At 42.5% G+C, this 20,337-nt stretch overlaps 1 protein-coding gene across 2 annotated transcripts; it reads right to left on the bottom strand.

The window, feature by feature from the left end:
• Positions 1–5,989: 5,989 nt before the first annotated feature.
• On the bottom strand, positions 5,990–15,887 carry LOC310712676 (cell adhesion molecule CEACAM16-like). Of its 2 annotated transcripts, XM_083515965.1 has the most exons (7): positions 15,683–15,887; positions 13,700–14,071; positions 12,623–12,895; positions 10,961–11,080; positions 9,252–9,334; positions 7,250–7,291; positions 5,990–6,047 (listed from the first exon to the last, which is right to left on the bottom strand). In XM_083515965.1, exons 1-7 carry the CDS (start codon positions 15,741–15,743, stop codon positions 6,000–6,002), a joined length of 999 nt encoding a protein of 332 aa, XP_083372091.1. In that variant the 5' UTR covers positions 15,744–15,887; the 3' UTR covers positions 5,990–5,999. The 2 variants fall into 2 exon arrangements, with proteins under 2 accessions (XP_083372091.1, XP_083372092.1); XM_083515966.1 differs by lacking the exon at positions 10,961–11,080.
• Between the last annotated feature and the right edge of the window lie 4,450 nt (positions 15,888–20,337).

The following is a 20,337-nucleotide window of genomic DNA, read 5'->3' on the forward strand; positions in this document are numbered from 1 at the left end:
GGAAGGAAGGCTGTTGGGGAGAAACCACACAGCAAATGAGGCCACTTCAGGAGAGGAGAGGCTTTCTCATATTAGAGGAAGGGGAAATGTCAATCAGATCCGGTGTGGGGTAACGTTTTCGGGCAGAGGGGTGCATTGCCTCACCGACAAGCCTCTGGGACACAGACGTCAGTGGGGGGGGTATGGATGCAGTGAGAGGTTAAATTCCAGCAACACAACCCCAGGGTAGCTTTCTTTCTTTCACAGCTGGATTGTACTAAACAGCTCAGAGGTTTCCTTACAGTCACAAGGACCACCACAAAGCCCTTATATCCCTGCCCAAGCATGGCGATATCCAAGGGAGTCTCTGTCTGTGGTCCACCAAAGCTCGGGTGCATAGCTTGCAACTGTAGGGCCATAAGACACCCCCCATGGCCTTTCTGAGAAAGGAGAGGTCCGTCAGGAGAACAAGAATGGCATTGATGGAACAGGCTCAAATGTTTATTATTCAAGGTTGTAAAGAGATAAGCAGACTCAGAAATGCACATTGCCGTGGTGTGGAGAGACTGGTGGGTCCATTGCAGGAAGGGGGGGGGGCAAGCCTATGTAAGGACATAGGAAGTTGCTATAACTTTCGATTTCCCAGAAATCAGGTGGTTTTACAAGAAATCCGGTGGTATTGTATTCTGCAAATGTATAAAAAGTGGGCGCCCCCTGACTGGGGTGTGCAGATTGTGAGCTTATAGCCCTGTGCCTTTGTCCTGCATATGCATTTCAAATAAATCCTGTTGAATCCTGCAAGGTTGGTTGCCATATGGAAAATGTCCAACACAACTACTAGAAGCCATACCTTTCGTGACCTGGGCCCGAGCCTGTGGAACTCCCTCCCACATGAGAGCAGACAGACATTCTTTTTACAGGTGACCAGGCAGAGGACCATCTCGGTGGTGGCGCCCGCCCTGTGGAACGCCCTCCCACCAGATGTCAAAGAAATAAACAACTATCTGACTTTTAGAAGACATCTGAAGGCAGCCCTGTTCAGGGAAGTTTTTAATGTTTGATGTTTTATCATGTTTTTAATATTCTGTTGGGAGCCACCCAGAGTGGCTGGGGAAACCCAACCAGATGGGTGGGGTATAAATATTATTATTTATTATTATTACTCAACTGCAGGTGTATGACAAAGACTTTCTCATTCCAGCAGTAGCATTCAGGGGTGTAGTGTGTGTGCGCATATAGGGTGAAAATAACATGGAAACATGGATTTTATTGGGCGGGGGGAATACTTGAAAATGTGAACATTTGTCAAAACTATTTGGAAAAATGTGTATATCACATTAAATTTATTATATTTACAAATATATGTAAATATATTATATTAACATTAAAATGCAGGCGAATTTTCATGAGGAATTTCCCTTTTCTTTCTTCCCCCCTCAGCATTAATCCTTTAGTCACACAAGATGCAATTCCAAGGATTTCTGCCTGGCCGTTCCAGGAGGAGTTTCCTTTGTGTCTCTGTCTCAGTATCCGCAAGTCTTTCCCAGTGGGAGAGTCCCTTGGGGACCAAGGCTGGTTCCTTTGTTCAGAACAAGGACTAGGATTTCCAGAAGGACCTGCCCTACTCAGATCAAGAAAGAGGCTTGAGGGCCCAGGAGAGGCCTCAGCAGCGGAGAGGAAGTTGCTGGTCCTGTTGGCTTTTTGCAGTATGGTAACGCTGCAGAGAGCTTGCTGGGGAGATCATGCATTAAAAAGAAAGGACTCAAAAATAACTTAAAGAAGGTTTTAATAAGAAAAACAAAAACTCCATTAACACTAAATATATTAACAAACAAACATGACCCAACCACCAACCCATCCCCCAGGGTAATGGGAGAGCTAGGTGCTGCTCCTTATATACGCTACCCAGATGCTGACACACCTTAATCAAATACAACTCAGCAGCACCTGCTATGTTTCACAGCTGTAAAGCTGGGTCTCGTTATCTTGCTCTGGCCCTTGCTCTGGCCCCTTAAAGACATACACATGGAGTGGAACAATGATGAACCTTTACATTTAAAGAAACCATTCAACATTTCCCCTGCGGTTCATCATTGTGGAACAAAAACATAAAGCATACTTTGTACATGTTTTTCATGTGTAACCTTTGGAAGTGCTTTAGTAAAAATGTCCGCAATTTGATTGTCACCTGGAACATATTTAAATACAACCATTTCATCAGCAATTAGTTTCTTTACAAATTCTAAACGTAATCTTAAGACTCTAGTGCGCTGCGTATTGGTCTCTGAACACAGGATAGCAAGACCACTCTGGGAATCAAGGTAAACTTTTACTGGTAGTGTTACTTGCATCTGTAGGTCTGCAAATAATTGCAGATACCATTCTACATCACGAGTGGCCTGAACGCATGCACATAATTCACTCTCTGTTGTGGAGAGACAAATAATGGTTTGTGTCTGGGACTTCCATTCAAATGGACAACCGTTATAACAAAACACCATACCAGACACACCCCTGCAATTATTTTGTTCTACTGCATGAGATGCATCACAGAAAATTTCAAAACCTTTGTCAATACATGTTGTAAACTGCAACCTATAATGTTTGGTATGTTTAAGGTACATTACCACTCTCTTAAGAGCAGAGAAACATTGTGTAGTGGGCTTTTCCACAAATTGATGCATCTTTTAACAAAAGCTTAACTGTTTCATATTTTACACTTGGTGAATAGCACAAATCATAATCTTCGCCTGGAATTTGTTGAAAGCCCCTAGCAACTAGTCTTGCCTTGTACCTTACAACTTCATTTTTGTCATTCATTTTAACTCTATAAACCCATTTTGAATCAATAAGTCTCATATCTGGGGTTTGTGGTACGAGAGACCAAGTGTGATGTTCTTTTAAAGAAGCTATCTCAGAGTTCATAGCTTTATACCAATTTACAGCTTGGTGCTTAGGTAAATTCTGAACATCACCGTAGCTTTTTGGCTCAAAAACCACCTTATTGGCATACACAGTATTAAAATGTTCATCTGCAAAACGTTGTGGCTTCTGCTTCTTTCTATCTGAACGTCTCAGTCCGGAAGGAGAGTCAGACTCCTCAGACTTAATGGGACTCAGTGAACTACTAGTTTCAGGTTGTAAATTATCATTGTCAGACTGAAGAGGTGCCTGTAGGCTAAGCTCACGGTCAGAAAACTCAAGAAAATCTAACTCCCCTCAGATGCCTGTGACTTTAAATCATCAAACAAATTATCAGATTCAACAGGCTTTTTGTCTTTTTCTATTAATTCAGAATCACCATTTCCTCCTCCTGCTGCTGCTGCTTCCTCTTCTTCCTCAGTATCATTTATACCATCAGTATCTTGGAAAACAGCAACCCCATTCCAATTTACAGTTTGTATCATGCTTCTGGTAATATGAAATTTGCCAGTTGCTGGTATGTAAATTCTGTACGCCCCCTGCTGGTAGCCCATTAATTTTCCCTGAACACTACGTTCACCCAATTTCTGCTTAGCAGGATAATGCATAATTACATCTGAACCCCAAATGCGTAGGTATTTCAGATTAGGGCGTTTTTTAAACAGCTTCTCATAGGGGGTGACATCTAAACCAGAATGATAACTGCGATTTCTAACATAACAAAAGGCATGGAGCGCTTCAGCCCAAAAGTCTTTGGGCAGATTAGCATCGTGCAGATAAGTTTTAACCCCTGCCTGCAGGTCACGCTGCACAACTTCAACAAGCCCATTTTGCCAGGGACTTCGGGGGCAAGATAACTCATGAGTAGTCCCCTGCGCTTCCAGTAATTTCTCAAAATCCTCAGAAACAAATTCCCCGCCCCGGTCAGAAAACAGGTTCTTAATTGGTTTGTTAAAGTGTGTTTTTACCCAGTTGCAAAAAACCTTGTACTTCTCAAATGCTTGGGACTTCTCAGCTATTGCATAAGTCCAACAATATCTACTATACTGGTCTATCAGGGTAAGCCAGTACTTCGAACCTCCTAATGATGGTGGGAGTGGCCCAACTAAATCACAATGTACACGCTCAAATGGCTCAGTTACTTTCCTATCTGAGCACCTACCCTTGCGTGCAACCTTAATCTTATTCTTGCAACAGGATAGACATTGCATAAAGAATTTGCATGGTTTTAAGTTGAGGCCATTGACAATATTCTTTGTCTTAATTACATCAGCAAAATTCAGGTGTCCCAGAATTCTGTGCGCCACGTGGATACACCCAGAATGTGGTCTTACATTCCTCAACCCCTGGCTTGACTGTGCTGCTCTGCAATTTATATGCGATTGGGAGTAGGTGTGAAAATACAGTCTATATAAACCATCAGATTCCCGGGCATACAATAGACGTTTGTTCCCCTCGAAAAACTCACACATAGACTTTAAGAAACGCACAGTTATGCCTTGACGGGCAAAGCACCTTACTGACAATAAATTGTCCACTGACGGGCAGTAAATGCAGTTCGCTATTGTAATGTTTAAAGAGTCAAGTTTAACGGTCCCCCTGCCAAGCGACTGCAAGACTTGTGAATTGGCTAAATGTACATTACCAATTTCCTCTTCGAAAGAAATAAACAAACTTCGATCATTGCAGATATGCTGAGATGCTCTTGAGTCGACAACAAAAGACTTCCACTTGGCATCTTTAATTCTTTTACGATCTTTAGTCCGAGCGTGAAAAGCTCGCGGCTCGTTTCTGTCTCTACTATACGATGCTAGCTGCTGGGCTGACGACAGTGATTGACGAACAGAAACAGGCTTGGGAGTACTTTGCTTTCTTTTGGATCTGCAGTCCCTTGCAAAATGTCCTTGCTTATTGCAGAACCAACAACGCTTTGCAGCTTTAAATGCAGTTGTATCACCACAGGTTTGCATATGGCGTTCCTCATTCTTTCTGGAAACAGGAGTGCTTATGGCACAAGCCTCCCTTCTATCCAACTCGCCCATTAATCTTGCCGTTACCCCTTCCACAGTTAATTGTGCTGGTGGAACAGCAGATATCTGGCTAGCTATACCATCAAAGTCCTCATTAAGGGAACAAAGGATGATAAAAATATACTGAATATCAGGTATCTCCATGTCCCTTCGAATTAACTCGCCGCGTATTGCCTCCAGACGTCTCAAGTGTGCTGCCAAATCTCCACCAGGCTGCAACTTCGTCTGGTACAACTGCTTGAAAAATGTCAATGCAGACGCTGACTCTTTTCTAACATGCACTGCTGCAAGACTGTCCCACATTTCTTTGGCAGTTTTCTTATTTCTTATATAGACTACTTGCTGGTCGCTGACTGCCAAATTAATTATTGCCCTGGCTTTTGCATCTCCTTTCGACCAAGCATTAGTTACAGGGTCAGGAGGGTCATCAGTTACATAGGTCCATACTTCTCTAGAGGTCAAAAGCGCCTCCACCCGAAAAGACCATAAACTATAGTTCTCATCTGTTAGCTGTGGGAAGACCAGAGCCTTCTCAGCTTCAGGAACCCGGTCAACCATTCTGGAACTCTTCCAGTCCCACAAAAACTACGCTAACAGGAGAAGGAGTTTTCAAACCTTTCTCAGAGTCCAAAAATATGCAGTCATCCACTCAGCAGCTGGGCCCATAACCAAAGATGTTGGCTTTTTGCAGTATGGTAACGCTGCAGAGAGCTTGCTGGGGAGATCATGCATTAAAAAGAAAGGACTCAAAAATAACTTAAAGAAGGTTTTAATAAGAAAAACAAAAACTCCATTAACACTAAATATATTAACAAACAAACATGACCCAACCACCAACCCATCCCCCAGGGTAATGGGAGAGCTAGGTGCTGCTCCTTATATACGCTACCCAGATGCTGACACACCTTAATCAAATACAACTCAGCAGCACCTGCTATGTTTCACAGCTGTAAAGCTGGGTCTCGTTATCTTGCTCTGGCCCTTGCTCTGGCCCCTTAAAGACATACACATGGAGTGGAACAATGATGAACCTTTACATTTAAAGAAACCATTCAACAGGTCCATGTCTTATCTCTTTATCTCTTCGTAGACAGAAGGGATTCTGGGCTGCAAGGTCTAAAGAGAAAATGGAGATGGGTCAGGAAAGTCAAATCCACCTTTGCTTTCATTTGTTTTCCTGGCCAGTGTAAGAATACATTTATTTACGTATTTATATTCTTGGAAGCTGCATGGCCTGTAAGAAGAGACGGAAATCAGAGCTAGTGTCTTTAAGGCAAGTGGTTTATACTTTCAGGGAACCTGGGCATCCTCTGCCTGGAATTTGGATAATTCGGAATACAGGGCACGCCACTGTGAATTCCATGTGAAGGAGGGATTTCAGGTCCAGTTCCCACAGGGCTTCTTTTGCAGTGTGAGCAGAGAAAAGCTTCACTTGCTGAAACACCCATTTCCACCTGACTCTACAATCCTTCAGGAGACCTGCACACCTTTGCAGCTGGCCATCTAGGTGTACATACATTTCTGTTCTGGAGGGAGAGATCCCTGCTTGAAATCTAGGAGAGCAGCTGCCATTCATTGTAGGCTTTACTCAGCTTGATAGACTAAAGAGGTGACTTGGTATTCGGCCGCTTTCTATGTTCTGTTGGGTAGGTACCTGAGGAAGACAATTGCCCATCAGGCCCTAAAATGTACGAGGCCATCTTAAGGCCAGCTTTCTGACTTGTGTCTGTAACCCTGGGTTAATTGTGAGAGCCGCTGATCGACTCTTCTTAATACATTGGTACCTTGGTTCTCAAACTTAATCCTTTCTGGAAGTCTGTTCCCAAACCAAAGCGTTCCAAAACCAAGGCACGCTTTCCCATAGTAAGTAATGCAAAATGGATTAAGACATTCCAGACTTTACAAACAACCCCATTAAACAACAATTTAACATGAATTTTACTATCTAACGAGACCATTGATCCATAAAATGAAAGCAATGAACAATGCACTACAGTCACATAATCAATCAATCAGTAGCTGAACTGCGTTCCACAGTCACCAAAACAAAACAAAAGAGCCGCAAAATTAAAAACGCAAAATAAATAGTAAAAACAGACAGACCTCAGCGTAACACTCAAAACGGAAGTGTGGCACTCAAAACGGAGCATATTTGGCTTCCGAAAAACGTTCACAAACCAGAACACTTACTTCTGGGTTTGCAGTGTTCAGGTTCCAAGTTGCTTGAGTACCAAGGCGTTTGAGAATCAAGGGACCACTGTAACAGATATTTGGTCATATTTGGCATTTCCAAACATTTTGAAGCACAAAGGACTCACCTCATATGTGTTGGCAGCGCTGGAGGAATTTTCAGGATGAACCTGGGTCAACGACAAAAATATGTTGAAGGGAGCACCTCACTGTAGCCCTGATGCCCAGTTCTTGCTGTGTGTCAGTGCAGAATTCTGAGAATTCATTTTATATTATTATGGCCAGTTTCAAATGTGTGGCCAGCTGAACTTGGCCAGTTCCATTTTCTTAAGACCCACATTTAGGGGCACCTTAGCAGATGCAGAAAAAGGGAGTGTTTTTCTGAAAACAGAAAGTTCTGTTTTTTTCTCTCTTTTTTTAAACCCACTTTTCTTTCACATCTTCGTGACTTAATTTGTCATTCCTTTCTGTGCTCCGCTGTTTAATCTAGACTATAAATCCTCTGGATCATGGAAATGGCCCCCCTCATCTGCTCTCAAGGTCCGCTAAGTTAGCACTGATGCAAAACATAAATGTTAAACAGCATGCAATAGCGGGAAAAGCTTGAGGGTGCCTCTTAACCCACAATACTTAGTACTCTAAATAGGTCAAATCATGTTTTTTCACATGGCCAGAGACCTGGTGCAAAATTCAACTGCAGTCAGCAACTCCAGATAAAATAATAATAATAATAATAATAATAATAATAATAATAATAATAATAATAATAATAATAATATATTTGTACCCTGCCCTCCCCAGCCAAGACCAGGACGGCTAACAACCAATAATAAAAACAAGTTGATTAAAATACAATTTAAAAGATTAAAATACAACATTAAAACATTAGGGTGCAATCTCTTCATAGGAGGAGAAAGGAAAAAGAAAGAAGGGGTGGGATTCTAAGCCAAAGAGCGAATTACAGTAGTCAAGCCTGGAGGTGACCATCGCATGGATCACTGTGGCAATTTTGACTTCCTTCCTCCTGTCCCGGAGCAACGTAGACCCAATCGGTGAACTCCAATAAGGCTACAGTGGGTGGAGCCAGATGTAAAAATGGGTGGCGCGAGAAATGTAAATTTCACCTTTGTGCAGTAGGCTAGTTTCTACACACATCCCTCTCTACACCTTCATCCAGGCAAGGCTGAGACTTTCAAAGACATATTCCAGCCAGACAAAACCACTCAGGCAAGGTGTGAAGCCAGGTTGGTGGTGGACGTGACCTGAGAAGGAGTGTGTCTTGTGGAAAGACTGAGTGACAGGCAAAGTGATATTTAAACCCCAGAACTCAGTTTTCCTACTCCTTGTCTACCAGGTAAATGCTTTAAAATTGAGAGGATCGGCTCCATTCTAAACCCATCATAATATTGGCAATAAACAACAGCATAAGAAAACTAGTTTGATGGCAGCCTTCCTCACAAGGTTATCATCTTTCTTCCAACAGAGCCTGGTTATAATCGACCCTCCGTTAGAAGGAAGAGGATTGGTTTGAGAAGATATTGAATTAATTGGGTAGGTTTCAACAATTTGGGGCAATTAAATGTTAAAAGTTAAATAAACCTTGTGGAGGGAGGAGTGTTAAGGTATATAGAATTGTACATATGGCTGATTTGAATATGTTATTATTGATTATGTATACCCAATGCATCAGCCGCCTGGGGGTTTTCACTGTTTGTTTTCACTGTTTGTGTTTTGGTTGTTGGTAAAAATAATAAAAAATAAAATAAAAAATAAAGTAAAATAAAATAATCGACCCTCCGCTAAAGCTCCTGTCAGAGAACTGAAGTCCTCCAGAGTTCTTCACAGTTCAGGAGGAGAAAGCAAGATGAAATATTTCTACATCAGATACAAATTTCCAATCATACCATCCCCAAATGTGTTGGAGGTTAGACAGGTACATAAACAGGTTGATTGTGGGCAATAGGTTTGTTTTTTTAACTTATTGAATTTCCCCTGAAAAGAGGAAATCTAGATCAAAGGGGTGTGGGGTGGAGATGGCATTTAGATGCTGTAGGTGCCTAGTGCCTGCCATGCTTGAGGTGGCCCCATCTCACCCCAAACGACCATCTGGAAGCCCCCTGAGTCACTCACCTGTCCAGCTGGAAGAACGTTCTCATATATTTGAGGGGTGGATACAACCTGGGTGGAAGTTTGGCCATTTCGACGACAGACACCTGGAGGAGGGAGAAGTCTGGGAATAAACTCGTAATGTGGACCTCATATCCTACAACAGACCCTACAGATCTGCCCCCGAGAGCAGGCTAACATCAAGCAAACTGCAGCAAGACCATTTCTTTATGATTTTTAAGAAGCATCTTGTCCTTAACAAGAAGGAGAAATGCAGTTTATTGATATTAATTGATTGCATCCTATCCCACCCTGTTCTCCAATGAGCTCAGGGTGGTCCACACAGTTCTGCTGCTCTGCATTTCAGCCTCACAACAACCCTGTGAGGTAGGTTAGGCTGAGAAGCAACAACCGGCCCAAGATCCTTCGTGGCCAAGTGGGGATTCAAACCCTGGTCTCCAGGTTCCCAGGATGACACTCTAACCATGACACCGTTTCTTACACCAGTGTGGTGTAGTGGTTAAGAGCGGTGGACTCGTAATCTGGTGAACCTGGTTCGATTCCCCGCTCCTCCACATGAAGCTGCTGGGTTACCTTGGGCCAGTCACACTTCTCTGAAGTCTGATGATAAAGCGGGATATCAAATCCAAACTCTTCTTACACAGGCACACATGCTAGTCCCCCAACAGCTTACAGCCTAAAGGAGGTGACTCATTTAAATGTCAGTGCACTATGCCAACCATTCGGGGTTCCTTTTCCAGTCAGCAGAGTCACCCAGAAAGTCTTCTCAGTTCAGCTCATGTGTTGGTGAATTCCCACGTGGGAAGAAACACCTCACCCATTTCACTTCAGCTTATTGCAGAATTAAAATTGCAATTTATAAAACTATTGGTCTAAGGAAAATAAAGTAAAACTATATACAGTGAATCATTCCTCCTCTCTGTTCTTCACTAGAGCGTGTGAGTTGGGACCATTGGTGTAGTAGGAGATTAGCAGCCCAACTTAACGATGCTAGTTAGCATGAGAAGGGGTTAAGACCACAGAGCTGTATTGCTGATAGGCAGACCATAGAGATGTACTTGGGAGAGAGGGCTCTGTGTGATTTCATTTCCCCACCTCTCCACCCCTCTTCCTTCAACCAGCAACGAGGGTTCCGCTTGCTCCAGCTCGTACACATGTCTGTGGCTGTTTTTACTGTAAATATAAGTATTTTACCTGCTTAGTTTGTTTACTGCTGCTGTTGCATATAACAAATGCATGACTATAGGTAAGTAAATCATATTTTAAACTTACTTCCCAGTCTGTTGCCTGATTCTTTGTCAAGAAAGGTAAGAAAGGGGGACACAGCTTACGTTTTAGATGGGCTTTACCCCAAGAAGGCTTCACAATTCTTATGCTTTAATTTTCTGCTAAGGATGGGATCTTAAACTCTGTTCAGCTTGTGCAAGTGGGTGCCTGGAGGTAAGGTAAAGATAAAGGGACCCCTGACTGTTAGGTCCAGTCACGGATGACTGTTAGGTCCCGCTCACTCCGTTGTGGGGATTCGAACTGCCACCCTTCAGATGGGCAAGCCCTAGGCTCTGTGGTTTAACCCACAGCGCCACCCGCGTCCCTGCCTGGAGGTATAAATTGCAATTAATATATCCTCTCCTAACTAGTAAAACTCATCCCACAGTTGATAGCACCATGTTGAGAGCACCCTGCAGTCGACGGCCAGCTCTGGTTTTACTCACGGAGAAAGACGTAAGTCAGTGTTCCCACTAGCACCAATATCACAGCCAGGGACCCGATAACAGTCCCAGCGAGGGCTCCAGCAGAACCAGAAGAGGAAGAAGAAGAACTATCTGAAGAATCTGAAGAGCAAAGGACTTTTTTTCATGATTTTGCATTAAGGGTTGACAATAATCTAGCCTCTCATCTCTCCCTCTAATAGCACTAAAGGAAGGAAGGTCAAGACAGTGGTGCCTCGCAAGACGAAATTAATTCATTCTGCGAATTTTTTCGTCTAGCGAATTTTTCATCTTGCGAAGCACGGTTACCCATAGGAATGCACTGAAAATCAATAAATGTGTTCCTATGGTCAAAAAAAGTCCAAACAAAGCCAAATTTGGTACAACGAGAGTTTATTAAGTGCTCTTTAAAGTCACACATACTGTAAAGAGCATTTCAAAATTCAAACCCAGATTTTTTTCAAAAAAACAGCAGAGTGGCCCAATGGTCACAGAAAATCATAAAAATGCAGAAAAAAACAAGCTTCCAGATTCTTGCAAACCCCTCCCAAACTATTCCCCCAGCCACCCAGCACACAGAAATTCAAATCCAGAATTTTTTTAAAAAAACAGCAGAGTGGCCCAATGGTCACAGAAAATCATAAAAATGCAGAAAAAAACACACAAGCTTCCAGATTCTTGCAAACCCCTTCCCAACACCAAGTCCTTGAATTCCAAACACCCCAACCCAAAATCCAACCCCCCCCAAAAAAAGTTTTAAAAGCTTAACTTACCAAATGGCTGCAAAAGAAGTTTTGGAAAAGCTTAAAAAATCACCAAAGTCTTTAAAAACCTCAAAAAGTCTACTATGTACACTGCGTTCTATGAGTTGCTCCTCGAAGTCAAGTCTCAACTGTATTAACGGTGTTAAGAAAAAGGAAACAAACTTGCAAGACATTTTCGTCTTGCGAAGGAAGCCCATAGGGAAATTCGTCTTGTGAAGCAGCTCAAAAACGGAAAACCCTTTCGTCTAGCGAGTTTTCCGTCTTGCGAGGCATTCGTCTTGCAGGGCACCACTGTACTTTAGAATTACCCAGCTTTGGGGGCAGAGAGGCAGCAGCATGTAATGTCCAGAAATGAGTGCAACTCTTCCTGGCTCACATAAGATTGGCTAGAAAAGAAGCCAAGGTGTTGCCCTCCAAAAGGTGAGAAATAGTTCTTCCTCGGACTCAGTGCCCAGTCTAGTGATTTTCTCTTTCTTTCTTTCTGAATTTTTTTTATTAAATATTCTCTTGGTTTATGAAAGAACATGCGTCGTCTCTTTTTTCACGTTGTAGAGTCTTTTTTATCACCTGATGTGAGACATTGGTGCTGCATAAAACCCAACATACACCCAAAGTATTACCACCCAACCCCCTCTCCCTACCTTCTTCTACCTCAGTCTAGCGATATTCCTTGATCCTTCCAGCTCCCCCAAGCTCTTCTCCCACACTCAGCTATGTGGGCCGCATAACAAGCTATAGGCCCTTTGAGCACTGAAAGCAGCTGTGCCATACGCGCCAACATTTCTCTGATGAAACACCATAATCTACCTCCACACAAAAAGCACTAGCGAGTTAGAAACCACTAGTGTGGAGGGCAGAGTCAGGAGGATAGGTGTTCCTTGTTTATTAGTGGATTACTCACATGCCAAAGTTATCCTACTGGGGTTACTTGTAGCATTACTGACAGGGTTGACTGCCTGACACGTATAGATCCCTTCGTCCTCTTTGGTGATGCCACTTAGCATGAGGGTTTGGTTCTGGTCAGAAAGCCCAGTATTAGATGGGACAGGATTACCATCCTTGAACCAAAGGATGGAGACGTCAAAGTGGTCAGAGGTGTTGCAGTGTAAGGTGACAGTTGTGTTCTCTGCCACTAGGGATTCTGTCGGCCGGAGGACTGGGTTGGAGAGGATTTCTGCAGACGAAAAGACAATCATCATTTGTGGGTCCTCATGGTCGCTGAATCTGGTTGTGGTCTCTTTAAGAGAAGCCATCAAAGAAAGCCACTTTGAGCCACTGACATGTGTTGTTGTTGTTGTTTAGTCGTTTAGTTGTGTCCGACTCTTCGTGACCCCCTGGACCAGAACACGCCAGGCACTTCTGTCTTCCACTGCCTCCCGCAGTTTAGTCAAACTCATGCCGGTAGCTTTGAGAACACTGTCCATCCATCTTGTCCTCTGTCGTCCCCTTCTCCTTGTGCCCTCCATCTTTCCCAACATCAGGGTCTTTTCCAGGAAGGCTTCTCTTCTCATGAGGTGGCCAAAGTATTGGAGCCTCAGCTTCAGGATCTGTCCTTCCAGTGAGCACTCAGGGCTGATTTCTTTCAGAATGGATAGGTTTGATCTTCTTGCAGTCCATGGGACTCTCAAGAGTCTCCTCCAACACCATATGTTAGTGCATATTAATGGGTTTAAAAATGCTTTTAAATGAATATAATTCCCCCTCCCCCCCAAAAAACCCCTCAAATATTTCCCCATTGAACAGCTAAAAAAGCAGTTGGAAGACTAGGGTATTCTGGTATAGTTTTCTGATGAAAAAATGTATAATTTTGTAGGGCCTCATTCTTGGGGCAGAGGAATTGTGTTTAGGACAAATTCACGAGCCACATCCCACCCTCCCTAAGGGGGAAGGCACAGAACTCTCCACCTCAGAGCGCAGCAGAGGAGATAGATTTGGGTGCATAAGAAGTAAGAATGACGGGAGAGCAAGTTAATCATACCTGAAACGGTGATGCTTGTATCCCCTGTGTTGGTAACCCCAAAACCTCCTGGTTTAAATGAATAGATTCCAGAGTCATCTGGCTTTAAATCTGTGATGTAAAGGGAGCAATCTGGCCTCCCAGTCTCTCTGCCAGTGTGGGCAGGTCCATCTTCCTGACCACTAAATGGAGGTCTGAAAAATGAAATAATCATGTTTCTTTCTTCAACTGCCCCTCTGTACCATTTGCAGCTGGAAATATTCTTCAGCTCAAGACCTTCTGGTGTTAAGGTGACACTATCTCCTTCTTTCAGCACTTCTGGAACAACTCTGATACTTATTCCAGTTGTCTCCTGGCCTCGAGTCAACAGGAAGCAGGAACTCAGGACGGAGGCTGCAGTGTGGAGAAGAAAACGAAAGGCATGTTCTGCTAAAGAAGAAGAAAAAAGGCATTTCCCGGAGCCATCTAACCTGTCACAGCACACTCTAAATATCCCAGTTCGTAATAGTGATTCCCCCCAAGAGCTTCCTGCAAACACTAAGTGTAGCCCTTACTTTATTGAGCAAGCAAGAAGGCAGTTCCTTTCCTGGCAGCTCAGCCTCAGCCTTCTTCTGGGGCAGACATGAAGAAAGGGGAAGCGCTCTTGCATTTCCCCTTCCAGGACCCTCCCATGTTTCTAGCTAAGCTAACATTAACATAAAGGGGTCCAGTGAAGGAGGTCTGGGCATCTGTCTGTGTTTACTTCCTTCAGGGACTCAGGATGATTCCTTTCTTTTCTTTCTTTTCTTTATAATTTTTCATTTTTAACAAATGAACATAATAATCTGATTTATAAATCCTTTATGTACTTTCGCCATACCACAAATACACATGCCAGCCAAATATATTATCATGACATTCCAAGTCTTTAATATGTGGATTCTTCAGTGACAACCGTTCCTTCAACCAGCACAGACAGGAAGATTCATAATATAATCCCATATCCGACAGGGAAAAACCTCTTCTCTCTTTCTCATCTATTAATATTTTATATTTTATTCTTGGTTTTTACCCTTGCCAGATATATTTCAAAATATCTTTTTGCCATTTATTGAAACAATCTGTCTTGCCGATCACCGGTATTGATTGAAACAAAAATAACATTCATTTTAATAAATGATTCCTTTCTTCACACAAAGTGCTCACTGGGCACTAAGAATCCTTCTACCATTCTTTTTTTTGTAAAATCTCCGCCGGGGCTCCAGCCTGCCCCTTTAGTACTACCTCTCTGCCTACCTAGAGGGTCTGTATGTAATTCCATCTGCAGTCTTTCAGAACTCTTACCAGAAACCCCTGTGGAAATGGGGCCCTGATTCTGCGTCCAAGTAGGTAGGAAACAGAGGGTGAAGCGGTGCGGCCCTTAGTGGGACTTGCCAATTTTGCATTTCATTGCAAGTTTTAGTACATATTTAAAATGCATTTTCTTGCAAATTAACACAATGGTCTAGTTTGAATTCCTGAGAAGGACACCGCAGCAACATTTGGAGGAGCATGAAATCTGGCAGTGAGTGAGGTGTAGACCTCTGCATTAGTCTGAGAGGTGCAGATCTATATTAGGACTAAAAGACCAAATTCCTCCAGCATCCTCATCCTCCCCCCCAAGCTCAGCTGCATGTAACTCCACCTGCTTCCTTCCAGCACTCTTACCAGCAACCCCTTTGGAAATGGGGTCCGGATTCTGCATCCTAGTAGGTAGGAAACCGAGGGTGCAACAGGGTGGTCCCTAGCATATAAATACATGTTTAAACAATGATTTTTCACTCAAAACAACACCTTCCTCTAATTTGAATTCTTGAGAACTGCACCACCACAACATTTGGAGAAGTATGAAATTGGGTGCAGAGTTAGGTTTCGATATCTGCATTAGTGGGAGAGATACAGATCTGAGCTAAAAGACCAAATTCCTCCAACATCCTCAACTCCCCCCAAGTAAGTCCTCCCCATTGCAGGGTGCTGATCTCTCACCTGCTAAGGGCAGCATCTTCCAGGAGACCTTCCAGCCATGGGTTCTGCATGGCCTGTCCATCTTGTGGGTGCACTTCCTGGAGAATAGATCTGGCTCTCTGTCCCTTGACAGCTCGGGCTCTGGGGGTCTTTCTCTGCTCCTTGCCTAGTATCTGGTTCCAGCACCACTGCTGGCTCCGAGTTAGTCTCTGATCAGAGAAACAGGAACTTGCTGCTGAACTTTCAGCACTGGGTTTCCCCCCAAGGGTTGGAAATCATCCAAACAAAGCTCTTTCATTAACTTCCTCTTATCCCCTTACTAGCCAAGCCACTCCCTGAACTATTTGCTCAAATACAACTCAGCAGCACCCGCCTCAGAAAACGACAGCAAAGATGCAGTGTGAGTTGCAAGAGTGCACAGAGGGAGACTGAAACCAAGAGTTGAGTTCTTGCTGCAACCTTTGAACAATTATAGCGACACAATTCCCTCTTTGTTTTCCAGCATTTTTCCTCACCGTCCAAGACTTGTGGTTGATTTGGAGCAAGAGAGGAGGTCACTACCACCATTTAGACTTGTGTTTTGGTACCAAAATAAGGCCTTTCTATCCCTTTCACCACCTCCTTTCTCTCTGTGTTACTCCTCCTTATAGAGTTCCTGTGTCTCTTGCATGTGCACACCCCTTGGGTACGATTTGGATGTCCTCTCAAATGACGAAAATGGACCAGCTACTCCTTGGGTCTTTCTTCCCCATTTCTGCACATGTGTGATGTTGAGATCCTGCAGACCAGGGTGGTTCAACTTTTCATAGCAAGTGGCCCGCAAGAAGACATTGGCAAGGAACCCACAATGTACACACTGCCTTGTCACACAGGGAAGGGGGTTGGAGCAAAGTGAGGCCAACATTTGATGGCCCTGCCCAGCCCTCACACTGCCTTCCTAAAGTCCCCCAAGCGAGGTGCAAGGTTTTGGGTGTGGAATGTGATCCATGAGAGGCAGTCAAGTACAACATTCCTTGTAATGCTAGAGAAGTCATGCGAGGGAATGTTTGGTCCAGCCAGTCGAAACTTCCTGTTCCTCCTGGCTGGAGCATCCTTCCTTTTGCATGTGATAGAAGGTGGGTGGACCTAACCTGTCCAGGTAACAAAAGGACGAGTCACACAGCACACCTCTCTCTTTTTGACCAGCTTTTAGCTAGAACTGCTCTGCTAACTCTCAGCTAGCAGAAGCACTGGGATTATTCCCCCATATGGGGTAGATCCACATGTACATACAGTCATACCTCTTGTTATGTTAGGTTCAGGTTATGTTCTTTCAGGATACGTACCGCGGCGACCCGGAAGTAATGGGTTACTTCTGGGTTTCACCGCTCGCGCATGTGCAGATGCTCAAAATGATGTCACATGCATGCGCAGAAGTGGCGAATTGCAACCCGCACATACGCAGACACGGGTTGCGTTCTGCTCAGGTTGCAACGGGGCTCCCGAATGGATCCCGTTCGCAATCAGAGGTACTACTGTATTTGTAACTAAGTCTGCCTTCAGGAATCAAACTGTGAACTGATGTGAGTAAACTTATTTTATTGATTTTGAATAAGATTCAATCTGAGACAGATTGAATTGTATAATAGTGTGAGGCTCACACGAGCCTGCAACCAGCTATCTGCTGTGCATGAAAGGGGAATGTAACTCTGCTACATAAAGGAACTTGCTAGCACAAGTTAGGAAGGATATTAGTAAACAATATATCCTCTCCTGCCACTCTGAACATTCCCACATTGGGAAGGAGGCACGAGGCTCTGGCAGGGTCCTGGCATTCTTCCAGCTCTCTCTCTCTCTCTCTCTCTCTCTCTCTCTCTCTCTCTCATAAACATTTTTTTTGTTCATTTTCACTTTTAACATTTATCATCATACATAAATCACAATCATTTTACAAATAGGATTCTCAGAATCCCCAAACTTCCCTCCATGGTTTTCCCAGATATTCTTTTCAAACTGCTTCGTATCATATTCTCCATATTTACCTAAAACTCAATTTTTTATCATAGTTTTCTCTTCATTGCAAGTGTTTTCAAAATCCTGCTAATATTTTCAATTGTTTGCAGTGTTCTTTCAAGTAACTTTTTATTATTATTAAAAAAACCCATTCTTTGTTAAATTTATTGTCTTCTTGATATCTGATTTTCCCGTCATTTTGGCCAATTTGGCATCGTCCATCATCTTTATCGCCATTCTTCTTTTGTTTCTTTTTTTCTTTTTAAATTCTTTTTATTGTTTTTTCCATAGAGAAAATAAAGACCAACACACAAATAAGAGAAACAAAACATAAGAAAAGAAAACTTACCAACCAAATAAAATAAAAAAATACACAAAATTCTTGTTTTCATAGTTCTCCCATAACATAACTATTTCTTATAGGACTTCCTTCAGCTTGGCCGCAAATCATACGAAGCAAGTAAATAAAGTTGCACGTTTCATCGTTTATATTGTCGTTGTATCCAATTTTGTTCTCTATTTTCCTTACACAATAACCTTAGACTGTCACAGTACATCTCTAAATCCCTTTAGCGTTATTTGTCCATCACTAATGCCTTCCAGATAATTTACGTATTTTCCCCAATCCTTGATGAACACTTGGTCTTTTATATATCTGATTTTTCCCGTTAGTTTATCGAGCTCTGCATATTCCGATAATTTAGATCTCCACTCCTCCACTGTTGGGGTTTCCTGCTGTTTCCATCTCTGAGCTATTAAGGTCCTTGCTGCCGTAACCGCATAGTATACCAGTCTACAGTCCTCCTTTTTTATCTCTCGTTGCAGTACCCCTAGTAGGAAAGTTTCTGGTTTCTTTATGAACGTGTACTTTAATATCTTTTTTAGTTCTGTGTATACCTTCTCCCAGAATTGTTTTACCCTTCCACACTCCCACCACATATGGTAGAAGGATCCCTCTACATCTTTACACCTCCAACACTTGTTATTCACCTTATACATTTTTGAAAGTTTCATAGGTGTCAAATGCCACCTATAAAACATCTTCATGACATTTTCCTTTATCACAGTACACGCCGTAAAGTTCAACCCGTCTCTCCATAATCTTTCCCAGTCCTCATATTGTATATTGTGGCCTACGTCTTTTGCCCAGTGGATCATCACTGATTTAACTTCCTCGTCACCTAAGTTCCAGTCTAACAACATCCTGTACATTTTAGATATATTTTTCACTTTGTTATTTATTATTTCCGTCTGGAATTTCGAATCTTTATCTGCATAACCTCTTTCTTTGATGTCTTTGCTAAGCATCTGGTTAACCTGTTGGTGATTAAACCAATCATAAACATATTCTTTAATCTGCTCATAGGGTTTAATTCTCCATTTCCCATCAACTTTGGTTACTAACTGGTTGTATGTTGCCCAGTTGCCTCCCATATTAATAGTTTTCCTACTTGTTGTTTCGAGAGGTGATAGCCAGTGTGGTGTTTTCGGTTCTAATACATTTTTATATCTTTCCCACACTTCAATTAACGGTCCTCTGAAGATATGGTTACCAAACCCCCTATATACTTTCATTTTATTCTTCCACAGGTAGGCATGCCAACCAAAGCGGTTATCGAAGCCCTCCAAATCGAGTAGCTCCGTATTTTCTAGTTTGACCCAATCTTTTAGCCAACATAAACATGTTGCCTCATAATATAGCTTCAAATCTGGCAGGGCAACCCCCCCCCTTTCTTTTACATCTGTTAGTAGTTTAAATTGGATTCTGGGTTTTTTGCCCTGCCATATGTATCTCGAAACTATCCTCTGCCATTCTTTTAAAGTCCTACTCCCTTTTATTATAGGAATGGACTGAAATAGAAACATCAATCTTGATAGAACGTTCATTTTAATCATATTCATTCTTCCCCACATTGACAGTTTTAACCGTCCCCATTTTTCTAAATCTCTCTTTATTTCCTTCCACATCGGCTCATAGTTATTTTTATATAGGTCTATGTTTTTAGATGTTAGCCAAATGCCGAGGTATTTAACTTTTTTGACCGTTCCTATCTGCGATTGCTGTTGAATTAATTCTGTTGTCCTTGAGTCTACATTCTTATATATCATTTTTGTCTTTGTCTTGTTTAGTTTAAATCCAGCCACTTCTCCAAATAATTCTATTTCTTTCATTATCTCTCCTATTGATTTTAATGGATCTTCCGTCATCACAACTAAATCATCAGCAAAGGCCTTGGTTTTATATACATTCTGACCCAGAGTCACACCTTTTATGTTTCCGTTTTTCCTTATAGAGTTTAGGAGGACTTCTAGCACTGTTATAAATAGTAACGGAGAGAGCGGACATCCTTGTCTTGTTCCCTTCCTTATCTTAATCTCTTCCGTTACTGTGCCATTTACGATCAGTTTGGCCTTCTGGTCCGTATAAATTGCCCTCACCCCGTTGGAAAAATCACTGCCTACGTCCATATAATCTAAATTTCTCAGCATAAAATTCCATATCACATTATCAAACGCCTTTTCGGCATCAATAAACATCATTATAACTTGTTTGTCAATCCTAATAGACAGGAATTCTAACATATCGATAATGTGTCTTATATTATCTCTCATCTGCCGACCTGGCAGGAATCCTGCCTGGTCCTTATGAATAACATCTCCTAACACATCTTTTAACCTTCTTG

Source organism: Podarcis liolepis, assembly GCF_965112155.1.
Source record: "Podarcis liolepis genome assembly, chromosome: 7".
NCBI lineage: Eukaryota > Metazoa > Chordata > Lepidosauria > Squamata > Lacertidae > Podarcis > Podarcis liolepis.